We start from the raw sequence: 13907 nt of genomic DNA on the forward strand, positions 1-13907 counted from the left end.
ATGCTGACTTTGAAGATTCCATTCGGAATACCTAGATAACAAGAGCTTAGAGACTACCCAGTCAACTCTCAGAATAAGGTATGTAGTTAACCTACCAGTCAACTCAGGGCAACCAGCTGTGACACTACATTGTTCAGGAGGAAATCAATCCTCCCTCTGTTCTGGCAAACCCCTAACCCTAATTGACAGTCATTGACAATCGTGGCAGCATTGCAACAGTTGTAGCAGAAATTGTAGCTAAGTCGTACTGTCAATTCTATTTTTAACAGGAATTGTATGAAACTGTATGTTGCTTTAAACCACTGATTTTTTTTAAATATAAGACTGTTAGGTATTAGTAGAAAATTACTAGAACGTTTAGAATCACAGAGGTTTGGGGGGTCACCTTTGATGTTGATCCCACTTATCTAACTTTGAAGAACAGTCAATCTTTTTCTTGTGCATTCACTTAAAACAACAGAAAATCATTCTCTTTGATAGGTGCAAATGTGAAATTTGGAGCAACCTAACTAAAAATCGAAGGGCTTGCTAACTATCCAAACACACCTCCTATGGACACAGTTGTGTCCTTTATTCCCGGTTCAGGCAGTTTACCCATAGAAATTCACAGTCTTCCTCGATAGAGTAAAATTGGAAGCATTCATTTCTTATTCTCGAACAAGTTTAGCTGCCTGCTACTTTCCATAACTTTCTCTTCAAGGTAACTAGTTCCAGTATTGGAGACAGTAAACATTTGCTTTGGAGCCATGAATACCTAGGTTGGATTCCCAAGCACAAGTGACAAAAAGGACAATATAGTCTTTCCCATAATTTCAAAAAAAGAAATAACATGACCTTTCATATAATGCAGAAGTCAGATGTTTTTCAACACAGCATACGGTTGATAGGATAGATTCAATGACAAGCCAAATACAACGTACCCGTAAATTCTTAATCTGCAGTGTTCCTTGGTCTTGGATCGTAGCTCTTGGATCTCTACCCAGAAAAGTAAAGCCCTCCTTTAGCCAGCTAATTACAGGAAGAGGTTCACCAGTGGCTTTACATTTCAGTAATGCTGTGCCATCTACCGCAAGTGTTTGGTTTATTGGTCCTTGCAAGATTATGGGTGGAGGTCTATCTGTCAAAACTAAAAGGCAGGCAAATATTCAGAATATTTAGACTTTCATGACATTCATCATCTTGATATATTGACACTGAAAAGTAAGATCAAACACACAAAGTCCTTTACAATTATTAAAACTGTCTTTTCAGTATCTATAGTCTTTTCCAACTATACACACTTAAACAAACACAGACTACACACTAAGAACGTATCATTTAAATTTACTCTGCATTCACTATAATTAAAGTGGTTTGGGGATAAATTTTGACATTTTAGAAAGGTTGAGTTGAATTGGAAAGCCTAGACACATTGAGATTAAAATAAGAATATTGGTAGCTTCTATGAGCTGTCAATCATTAATTGTTCAGTTTTTGTTCATATAAATACATATTTTTAAAATCCCTATGGGATATATTGCTTGTAAAGCAAAACTCCATCTTTGCTTTTTGTTATAAATACTACATAAAGTAGCAACTAACGGATGCTATATTTATATAAGCATGTGTGTTTGTAGATAATAAATAGCATAAATAGTTTAAATACATAATCATGACATTATATGTCCAAACTATAGTCATGACATTTGAATGAGTTTATTGAGTTAATACAAGGCTGCCCACTCTCTCCCTACTTATTCAATATAGTTCTTAAAGTTCTAGCCAGAGCAATCAGACAACAAAAGGAGGTCAACGGGATACAGATCGGAAAAGAAGAAGTCAAAATATCACTATTGGCAGATGATATGATAGTAGATTTAAGTGATCCCAAAAGTTCCACCAGAGAACTGCTAAAGCTGATAAACTTCAGCAAAGTGGCTGGGTATAAAATTAACTCAAATAAATCAGTAGCCTTCCTCTACACAAAAGAGAAACAAGCCGAGAAAGAAATTAGGGAAACGACACCCTTCATAATAGACCCAAATAATATAAAGTACCTCTGTGTGACTTTAACCAAGCAAGTAAAAGATTTGTACAATAAGAACTTCAAGACTCTGAAGAAAGAAATTGAAGAAGACCTCAGAAGATGGAAAGATCTCCCATGCTCATGGATTGGCAGGATTAATATAGTAAAAATGGCCATTTTACCAAAAGCGATCTACAGATTCAATGCAATCCCCATCAAAATACCAATCCAATTCTTCAAAGAGCTAGACAGAACAATTTGCAAATTCATCTGGAATAACAAAAAACCCAGGATAGCTAAAACTATCCTCAACAATAAAAGGACTTCAGGGGGAATCACTATCCCTGAACTCAAGCAGTATTACAGAGCAATAGTGATAAAAACTGCGTGGTATTGGTACAGAGACAGACAGATAGACCAATGGAACAGAATTGAAGACACAGAAACGAACCCACACACCTATGGGCACTTGATTTTTGACAAAGGAGCCAAAACCATCAAATGGAAAAAAGACAGCATTTTCAGCAAATGGTGCTGGTTCAACTGGAGGTCAACCATGTAGAAGAATGCAGATCGATCCATGCTTATCACCCTGTACAAAGCTTAGGTCCAAGTGGATCAAGGACCTCCACATCAAACCAGATACACTCAAACTAATAGAAGAAAAACTAGGGAAGCATCTGGAACACATGGGCACTGGAAAAAATTTCCTGAACAAAACACCAATGGCTTATGCTCTAAGATCAAGAATCGACAAATGGGATCTCATAAATATGCAAAGCTTCTGTAAGGCAAAGGACACTGTGGCTAGGACAAAACGGCAACCAACAGATTGGGAAAAGATCTTTACCAATCCTACAACAGATTGAGGCCTTATATCCAAAATATACAAAGAACTCAAGAAGTTAGACTGCAGGGAGACAAATAACCCTATTAAAAAATGGGGTTCAGAGCTAAACAAAGAATTCACAGCTGAGGAATGCTGAATGGCTGAGAAACACCTAAAGAAATGTTCAACATCTTTAGTCATAAGGGAAATGCAAATCAAAACAACCCTGAGATTTCACCTCATACCCTTGAGAATGGCTAAGATCAAAAACTCAGGTGACAGCACATGCTGGCGAGGATGCGGAGAAAGAGGAACACTCCTCCATTGTTGGTGGGATTGCAGACTGGTATAACCATTCTGGAAATCAGTCTGGATATTCCTCAGAAAATTGGACATTGAACTGCCTGAGGATCCAGCTATACCTCTCTTGGGCATATACCCAAAAGATGCCCCAACATATAAAAAAGACACGTGCTCCACTATGTTCATCGCAGCCTTATTTATAATAGCCAGAAGCTGGAATGAACCCAGCTGCCCTTCAACAGAGGAATGGATACAGAAAATGTGGTACATCTACACAATGGAATATTACTCAGCTATCAAAAACAATGACTTTATGAAATTCGTAGGCAAATGGTTGGAACTGGAAAATATCATCCTAAGTGAGGTAACCCAATCACAGAAAAACACACATGGTATGCACTCATTGATAAGTGGCTATTAGCCCAAATGTTTGAATTACCCTAGATGCCTAGAACACATGAAACTCAAGACGGATGATCAAAATGTGAATGCTTCACTCCTTATTTAAAAGGGGAATAAGAATACCCGTGGCAGGGAATAGAGAGGCAAAGATTAAAACAGACACAGAAGGAACACCCATTCAGAGCCTGCCCCACATGTGGCCCACACATATACAGCCATCCAATTAGACAAGATGGATGAAGCAAAGAAGTGCAGACCGACAGGAGCTGGATGTAGATCGCTCCTGAGAGACACAGCCAGAATACAGCAAATACAGAGGCGAATGCCAGCAGCAAACCACTGAACTGAGAATAGGACCCCCGTTGAAGGAATCAGAGAAAGAACTGGAAGAGCTTGAAGGGGCTCGAGACCCCATATGAACAACAATGCCAAGCAACCAGAGCTTCCAGGGACTAAGCCACTACCTAAAGACTATACATGGACTGACCCTGGACTCTCACCTCATAGGTAGCAATGAATATTCTATTAAGATCACCAGTGGAAGGGGAAGACCTTGGTCCTGCTAAGACTGAACCCCCAGTGAACTAGATTGTTGGGGGGAGGGCGGCAATGGGAGGAGGATAGAGAGGGGAACACCCATAAAGAAGGGGAGGGGGGATTAGGGGGATGTTTGCCCGGAAACCGGGAAAGGGAATAACACTCGAAATGTATATAAGAAATACTCAAGTTAATAATAATAATAATAATAATAATAATAATAATAATAATAATAAACAGAGTGAACTAGTCAACCAGAATGCATGGTATAACCAAATTCAATTTTCACGTATAATCAGTGTAAACATTCAGCCTAATTTCACAATGTTCTAGGTTAGTGTGTCTTTTTGCTTATGGAACACCATCCTATAGTGTAATATTTACTGTTTGTAGAAATACTTTAAATGTTTTAAGAAACATATCTTAATGTCTGACATTTTATAAATGGTTGGTAGAAAAAGAAAATTAGTTCAATATGTGTTTACTTAAGAATTCACCAGATTACCCCCAAGTCAAACTGACATGCCCAAGTTTTAAAAAAGAAATTGACATTTAAGAGGAAATGACTATGGTGGGAAAAATAACTCAGATTTTCTTTAATTGTTAAAAGTTTATATACTTTAATTTTATATTGTACGTATAAATATGCATATATTATGTATGTATTACATGCACAAACACTAGTATATCTTATTTAAATTATATTAAATACATTCTGCATGTCAGTATATGACAAAATTAGTTTTAACTGGTCTAGAAATTAGTACATAGGTCCTTGCATATGAACAAACTTTGACTTCTGGCCAAGCAGAATTTGTTACATCAATTCCTACCAAACACAATTATCTGTGCATCACAATCTAAAATGTCAACTTTCTGTTTTAGTAATTTTTATTAAACCTACAGGTAAATAAAATAACTTAAGGGAATACGGGTGTATAGCATTATAATAATTATAACAAATCCAGAGAAATGAAAGTTTAACAGAAAGTGTTATGTGTTTTCAAGTTAAACTCAGTGCACAAGACATTATAAATAATGCGGTAATTAAGGGAGAAGGTGGGCCCTCATTATCCTTCTAATATGTGTGTATCAAGTTTTAAGTGTTGTAGCATTATTTGTTTCAAGTCAAATAGCTATGCAGAGTTCCAGTAGTTTCTTCTAACATGCTTTTATTGTCCTGTCTCTGACAGCAGTAGATATAACCAAAGGTCAACTACTTAGAAGTTCCCCTTCCTTTTCCCCCTACTACCTAAATAACTAGCTCATTGCCTTTTGAATGACTCTGATCAATAAAGTAATTGAAAATCTCCGTGCTAGCAGAAATTCAGTTTCAGGGAGGTTATGGCTGAAAGATGACCACAGGTTTCCATGACACTGGGGACAAAGGTTAAATGAACATTTAGGGTTTTCAGTGATCTGTGAACAACTCTTTGGTCTTCTCTAACTACATGTTATAAATCCTTATTAAACCATTCACATAAGACCACAGTGTGGCGTTAATTGTCAATATAATGTATGAAATATATTTCATTTCTATATGCTTTTTAAATTTTATTAAATCAACCCGTAGAATGGTCATTACATTTTTGTTTCAATTTTGAGAAAAAAGTTGGAGAAACCAAAAAAAAAAAAAGGAATAAACTTTCCTTATCAGTGATCTTTTAAAATATATATACATATATTTAATATATATATAATATGAATATATTGAATACTTTGGTCTGAATATCTTATTTTCAAAGCACATGTATTTAGGCATTTTCACTGGTATAAAACATGAGAACTTTACCGATGTTATTCATTATCTTTTATTCTGTTTAAGAACTAAAGAAGCACAGAGGACCAAAGTTCCCTCTATCTAGGTAAGCCTTGAACGGGCTTCTCCTTCAGTTCCATGGCAAGAAATTCTCTGCAGCCCCAGCAGGTACAGTTCAGTCTCCCAACATCTCCATAGACAGTGTGTCCTACCCTGAACCATTCCTGTGCTAAATTGGGCCTTGCATTGGACAGATATTGAAAGATCCTGCTTTTTCCATTCATTTTACACTGCCTTTTAATCTACATGTGAATCCGGATATATAGGAAAGCAAAGTGAGTTTCACCACTAAAAAAAAAAAAAAAAAAAAAAAAAAAAAAAAAAAAAAAAAAAAAAAAAGTAAGAAAGAAAAATCTGAGCATGTACACGTCAAAAGTCCTGTATCTCAGAAGTTTAGTCTTAAGGGGAAAACAAAAACAGTCAGAAAGAAGGGGGAAAACTCACAAAAATGAAACAAATTAAGAATTTTTAATAGAAGATTTTAAAGACTGGGGGAAAATTCCTGTTCACAGCTCATATACTATCTAATCCCTCCCACCCAAACTGTCAAGTGCAATGAATAAACTTAACTTCCGGTGGAAAAAATTATCAGACCCTTTTCAACTTTCAGCAGAAATTGAAATTCAAGGTACATATGTGCAAGCAAAAAAAATAATTTTAGCATCATCACTCCTTTTGAATGCATTTAATTAATTTCACTTAGTGAATGCATAATTCAAATTGGAAGAATGTCATAATGTGATTAGCTAACTAAAATCTCATTTCTGTTTTGTTGATGATATTTCAAGATGATATTTTCCACTCCTCAAGTCAGATAAAAGTATTAATATCCGTCAGAATCAGACATGCCAGAGGAATATTCAGTGAAAACACGCAGATTACATTTGTAAACATAACGAGTGGTGTCATTTGTTTAAAATAATACACCCCTGTAACTTTAATGAGCTAAATGGTCATCCTCTATGTTCTTTTTCTTAGGGGATGAGTGCTATGAAACCAGAGAGAATTATAAACTATTAACCATTGTTGCTTTGCTTATGTAAAAGTAATATATTTTCTAAGGAAAATGTATATATTGGCACTGAGGTAAATATTTCAATGAATCAAATATTTGCCCCAAACCTGAAATAAAAATTAATAAAAAATAATAAAATAATAATGATAAAAATGATTATTTTCATGAGAGAAATCCAGTGACAACATCTCACCGTCAGTAACTTCCAGCTGTGCTTTAGCTAAAATGCTTCCTGCCACAGTTAGGGCCTGGCAGATGTAGTAACCCGCATCTGAACGCTGAATGTTGGTGATGGTGAGGTCCCCCGTGGGCGACACTGAACAGCGGCTATTGGGCTGCTGAGGTTGATTCGGGAAAAGTAGGTTCTGTGGAAAACAAAAACAGAAAACAGTCTCACTAGTCTTTTTCCCTTTGCAAGGAAAGTTTTATTAACAACAACTACAACGATTATAGGAATGTGGCTAGAAAAATAAAATATACAGATATAAAAACACATGGTACTGTAGTGTCTATATGTACCACAGTGAACCCACTGTGACAGAGAACTATTTTCCAAGTCGCTGTTTACTGCGAGCTACAAAGTAAGCCTGGTCTAGCTGGGGGGAACCACCATTTGTAGTTGGAATACCCTAGATAAAATCCACAGACCACATGAAGCTCAAGAAGTTGAAAGACCAAAGAGTGGATGCCCCAGTCCTTCTTAGAAGGGAGAACAAAATACTTACAGGAGGAAATACAGAGACAAAGGAGCTGAGACTGAGGGAATGGTCAACCATGGCCCCACCCGGGGATCCATCCCATACACTGTCACCAAATCCAGACAATATAGTAGATGCCAAGAGTGCATGCTAACAGGAGCCTGATATCCTGTCTCTTGAGAAGCTCTGCCAGAGTCTGAGAAATATAGAATCAGAGGCTCTCAACCAATCATTGGACTGAAAAAGGGGTACCCAGTGGAGGAGTTAGAAAAAGGACTGAAGCAGCTGAAGTGATTTGCAATCTCATAGGAAGAACAACAATAGCAACCAACCAGATCCCCCTCCCTGCCCCCAAAGCTCCCAGGGACTAAACCAACCAAAGAGTACACAAGGAGAGAGCCATGGCTCTAGCCGCTTATGTGGTAGAGGATGGCCTTATTGGTATCAATAGGAGGAGAAGTTCTTTGCCCTGTGAAGGCTCAATGTCCCTGTGTAGGGGAATGCCAGGGCAGGGAGATAGAAGAGAGTGGATGGGTGAGTGGGGAACACTCCCATAAAAACAGGGGGAAGGGGGAAAGATAGGGGGATTCCCGAGGGGAAATCAGGAAAGGGGATAATATTTGAAACGTAAGTGAAGAAAATATCCAATTTTTAAAAAAAAGAAAAATTAAAATTAGGACTTTCAAATTTATGGATTTGAACATGATTGTTCAGTTTTAGAGCCCACAGCATCATGTCAACAAAAAGATCTGTGAGATATTGACCAAATCAGGATCACTAACACAACTTTATACTAACTATCTATTCCTTAATGTTTGCTAGCTTTATATTTCAGCTCTGAAATTTAGTTTCCACATCTTTTAAAATAAGTAGGCAAAAGACTACTCATATAACCTAGTTCCCAGGCCTTTAAAGATGTAATACTAATTACAGAGAAACTTTAGACAGCAGCAAACATCATACACTAACAACGTTAAATGTCATCCCTGTTGACCAATGTAAATATGTTCGGACAAGTTCTAACTGATGTAGACTGACCAAGGGAAGATTCTATTTCTAATTTGTCCTTAGTCAGCCATACCAGTTTCCAAAAGAGCTATGAAAAACAAATGCCACAATGTAAGCAAAGCTAAATCAATTCTTTAAGATAAATACAGTCTGTAGCATGACTCTGAAAGTGTGCAGGTGACCCCTACAACCTTCGAAATATTACTTTCTTTTAAAAAATAGTTTCCTACACACTTCATTAAAGACTGTCACACAACTAATACAGCCCAATCAGAAACCCTTAAAGTTCCTCTATCAGAATAGGATCATTAATTTGGATGACCTATGCTGTTTTACTGTTGTTCAATTAGGGGAAACATGTGGATACAATAAATCATACTGAGGCATGTTTCTAGCTGCATTATAAATAACCACATATCAATTTTTATGTTGTGTTTACTTACAAAAAAGCATTAGAACCCTCTGGGATCTGTTTTGCAATATAGTAATTAATTTTCCAAGTTTGTAATTAAACAATTTCAATAAGTTGGAATCAGGAGGTAATAACATTCAATTAAAAGCACAAGACACATTTTCACCTTAAAATATTTTTACCCTTGAAGTAATGCCAGTGGACGAGGATAAAATAGGGTATTAACACTTTTCAATTACGCTAAATGACTTTAATCCGGCAAATGATGTCCTACTTTAATTAGAAGCTCTTCTCTTTATTGCGACATGATGGATGTCCACTTTATTAGATTCAAGTGCGACACTATAAGCCCACTTTACATAAACATTACCATGCTATTAAATGCAGTCTAAAAGGAGCAATGTTTGCTAGCATGACAGGAATATAATTTCAAAATGCTTTTGCCCTCTTCCCAAAGTAACATTGCTATATAATGCTAGGCATTTTCATATACTTGAAAGATGATTTGAGAACAAACTGAATCTCCTGTGGAATCCAAATATATTACAGTTATAAAACATCTGAAAGAGAAGGGCCTAAATTTTAAGGGCAATTGACAATGATACAATAACTCAAAGTGCACACTTTCCTACAATTAGCCATTAGAATACTAATTTACATTGCACTAATCCATCAGATGGCCTAATTCTCCCCGGGATCTCTTCCTCTACAATGTAATATCATTCCACTTTCTAAATGGTTCATTGACATGGAAGGTGGCATTTGATTGACTTTAATCCATCATCTATATTCCCAGGTTGTAAGGCACAGGCAAAAGGAATGGATTAGAAGTCAAACCCAGGAACTCTGCTGAGCTCTAGGAGTGTTTGAACATCATATTAATACTAATTGGCATTATCAGCATGTATTGAGGAATAGGGATCATTAAGTTCAGGGTTTGGGCTCTTTCTACTGATGGACAGAGACAGATTACTGTAAAAGTTGAATATTAGAAGCAGGAAGACTGAACTTTTTGAAAGTATCTAAATTCATTGGTTGAAAATTTACAGTTTGTTCAAAATTTCACTTCTATTCTCGATACATCATTCTCTCCACTCCCCCAGGGGAGATAATGGTGAAAGAAATAACATTATACCTAATACTGTAATCAAATCAATACACAAAATAGCAAAAATTATGTATCATTATTAGTATCTTTAGAATTTTGTTTCACTTTGTTAGACAATATGGGGTGATACTTAAAATCTCTAATAATTACTATTCAAAATCATCGATGATTCTGTTAAATATCCCATGTTCAAAAAAAAATCCCATATTCACAGGACTAGAGTATCAATGTCCATTTTAAGGCATATACTTTTAGAACTATATTAGGGATATTATTTGTATATGTATGGATTTATCTTAAACTACAGCTATCTGTAATTAGCGAAAAGACATGATTCTTTATACCATGTGTTATGATTCTATTTGAAATAAACTTTTTCAGTGAAGAGTCAAAAATTCTGAGGAGAAACTCATCTCTTACAAAGTTTTCAGAAAAATATGTCAATATCAACTTCTGACATTTAGATATCTTCCCTTATCCCCACCCCTCAAAAGAAATTCTTCCAGAATTTGGAGTGGCAAGCAACCATTTGAGAAAGAACACTGAGTGCTTCTTTTTGAGAAATGAATGCCTTGTTGAGTTATTTATAGAGCCTTCAGACTGAACAGACAGCTCATTCAAGAGGAATGTAGAGACTTGTTTTTAGTCTAGGTTTCCTGATGGCTCATCTGCTTCAAGCTGGAAATTTGTATTGTCTCAACCTAGAAGCTAAGCACTTGAGAACATTAATGTGTCCAGTTGAGTTTTCCAAAAGACTTTGAGAGATGATTTTGCCCAGAAGGATCACAGCAGAAACAAGATAGTTGCTTCCTGTGTAAAATGTGTTGTTTCCTGTCTAATTTTATTATGGAGAAATCCGGAGGGGAAAGAAAGGAATTCCTCCATTATTAAATGAAAGTGTGCTTAAGTTCATGATCTTTTTAAACTGCCCAAACAGGGTTGAAATTGGATTCTAGGGCAATTAATACTAGAGTTTTTATATGATATTTCATCTCTTTTATGCTAAGAAATATTCTAGGCATTTCATATGTGATACGTCATTTAATCATACCATGCCACTAGATGCAAGAAAGCAACATTGTTGTCAGAAATTTTAATACCTGTGTAAGTTGGGGTTTGAACTATTTTATTTTTATTTTATGTTAGATATAGGATTTAAAAATAATAATCCCTGGTAAATGAAGAGTGCTGTATGGAATACTTGACATCCAGCTATTTTAGAATCATTTCTTTCTCTGAAAAAACATACAGTGAGCATCGCTAGAAAGAGAATCCAGGTTCTGACGGTCACTGAGAGAGGAGAAGTTCAAAGATGTCAGGAAAGCAGTCGTGCACCACTCACCTGGCTGCCTTCTTTCTGCCAGAAGACAGCTGGCTGTGGGTTTCCTTTAGTTTCACAGGGGAATGTCACTGTCCGGCCCTGAGCAACGATCTGATCTCTTGGCCTAACCACAAACTGTGGAGGAGCTAGAAATTTGAAAAGAAAAGACAGTAAACATCAACCTTTGACAACAATGAAAAAGATATCAAAGAGAAAAATCTGGCCCTGAGTGGCTGGCTCAGTGTCAGGGCCAGAGCAATGCTACTGTCATTACTTAACTTTAATGGATTTCTCACTACACAAAGGAACAAAGACAGCAAACTCTCAAAGATGCAGAAAAATGAGGTATTAGCAGACATCCTTTAAATATTGTACATTAGCATCCCGTGTCTTACCCATTTGCTTAGGAAAATAGATTCTTCACAATTCTAAAATTCACAAGACAAAATATCATTGCCGATTTGGATCTGTATTTTGAATAGGTTGCAATGAAAATGTCAGCCTCTTAAGCAACTATGTCCTTCCTCAAAAGTCTGTGTATTAGCAAACGCAAAATTCTCGACAGCATTTTCAGGATATCATGTGAGATCCTGAAGTCACTATAAAGTATAAACATTACCAGGATTCTTATCGAGCATTTTAATACTTGAGGCTTGATGCATCCAAAACATTGGAGGACTGGAGGGATGAGGACTGCATACAAAACTAACTAATAATAAAAACGCGTGAACTGAAAAAGTTTACTCAATGTGAATAACATTACTGCAGTAAGCAGTAATCAGGCAATTAGTATGTTCACTGGGTACCGTAAAGTCAGAAATATAAAGCTCAAGTGGTTCCTGGTCTTGTGAAAAAAAGAACAACAAAACATAACAATGGCGATACAAACGAAACCCACGCAACAACGTTGACGAATGTGGTGTGTTCAGAAAGGGCCTTTCACAACACCACAGAGGACAACTTCAGTTCCACGGCATATAACATATGGGATGTGACTTGAGAGAAGAAATCTCTGTGATGGCAGCTTTGGAAATTCGTTGAGTAGGAAATGAATATTATAAGAACTTTGAGTAAAGAGCAGCTTTTGGACAGTGGGATATTAAACCCTTTCCTGATCTGGTGCTCTCTGAAGGCATTAAAAGCAAGACCCCATCCATTACGAAGGTGTGAGGTGGAGAAGAAGGGAAGGGTAAAATCATTAACAATGTATCATGCCGCCCTGCCAACCTATCTCTAATCTGAACAACAGCTGCAAAGTTAACTTTCCGGAGGCTTTCACAGTTGAGTGAAGATAGATGACATGAGAAACATTTATTCAGTAAAGTAAGGCATATGGTAGGAGACTACTAGAATGGCATAGGTAAACAGGATGATCTCAAGAAGGGGTGACTCTATTAGAAATGGGAAGAGATGGGAATAAATCCTGATGATGCCCTCCGTTGGAAGAGGTCTAAAGATTGGGAAGTGAGAAGCACTCGAGGATATCCAGACACTTCCACAAGAATGTCTTCACAACATGCTCTCCCAGGGAAAACATTATCCCTTAGCTCGTAGAATAGCTCTTTTCACTTTAAAAGCTTTACTTAGGCTAAAAACTGAAAACCAATAAAAGTTTCAAAGCAGCTTTAATTTGTAGAGCTGGGTGCAGACAGAACATGATCATAGAAAGTGGACACTCAAGAATTTTAACAATATGCAATGTTCAATAAAGGTAGAACTCAAAAGGGCATTAGAACAGAATAGTCTCCATAAATATACTGTCTAGTATACAACCTAACCTAAATTCCACCACTGTATAAACAGCATAGTTTTCTCAAAGGAAAAAAAATCACCATGATGCTTATTTAGAATTAAACTTTGTATTCTGTTATAGTTCCTCTTTATTCAACCCATCCACCACATAGTTTGGAGGCAGAGGGAAGAAGTTCTTTAAGTTAAACCATTGTAACTATCGATTATGGGTGACTCGTTCCAACTACACAAAGAAAGCAAAGCCATGGATCTATTTGAGCAGTGCTCTTCATGTGGCCTTCTACTTTTCAGGAGTGTACAAGTACAAGTGTGCTCGTGAGCTCTTGATAATTCTATACTATTAAGCTGAATTGGAGGATGTATTGATGTCTGTTTTCAATAGGAAAATTGCTTAAATCAGTATTTATAATTATGTCAGGAAAACATTAAAAACAAAACTACCCATTTTTTGTTTTTGTTTTTGGTTTTTTGAGACATGGTTTTATTTGGGAGCTCTGTTTGTCCTAGAAATTATGATGATGATGATGATGATGATGATGATGATGATGATGATGATGATGCACCAGGCTGATTTCAAACTCAGAGACCCAACCACCTCTGCTTCCTGAGTGCTAGAATTGATGGTGAGTGCTACATTGCCTGGCTTCAAAAGTGTCCATTTTTTCAGGAGACATGAAAATATGAGATGTTTACCATGA

The 13907-nt window shown here is 36.5% G+C and overlaps 1 protein-coding gene across 39 annotated transcripts in view; it reads right to left on the bottom strand.

Annotated features, from left to right (window-relative positions):
* Robo2 (roundabout guidance receptor 2) overlaps positions 1 to 13907 on the bottom strand; it is a 1571587-nt gene that overhangs the window by 82873 nt on the left and 1474807 nt on the right. For all 39 annotated transcript variants that reach the window (NM_001415038.1, NM_032106.4, XM_087577083.1 and 36 more), the window contains 3 exon segments: positions 921 to 1126; positions 7104 to 7275; positions 11479 to 11603. In NM_001415038.1, coding sequence (NP_001401967.1) covers positions 921 to 1126; positions 7104 to 7275; positions 11479 to 11603 — 503 coding nt within the window.

The sequence above is a fragment of the Rattus norvegicus genome, chromosome 11, assembly GCF_021556685.1.
Source record: "Rattus norvegicus strain SHRSP/BbbUtx chromosome 11, alternate assembly SHRSP_T2T, whole genome shotgun sequence".
Classification (NCBI taxonomy): domain Eukaryota; kingdom Metazoa; phylum Chordata; class Mammalia; order Rodentia; family Muridae; genus Rattus; species Rattus norvegicus.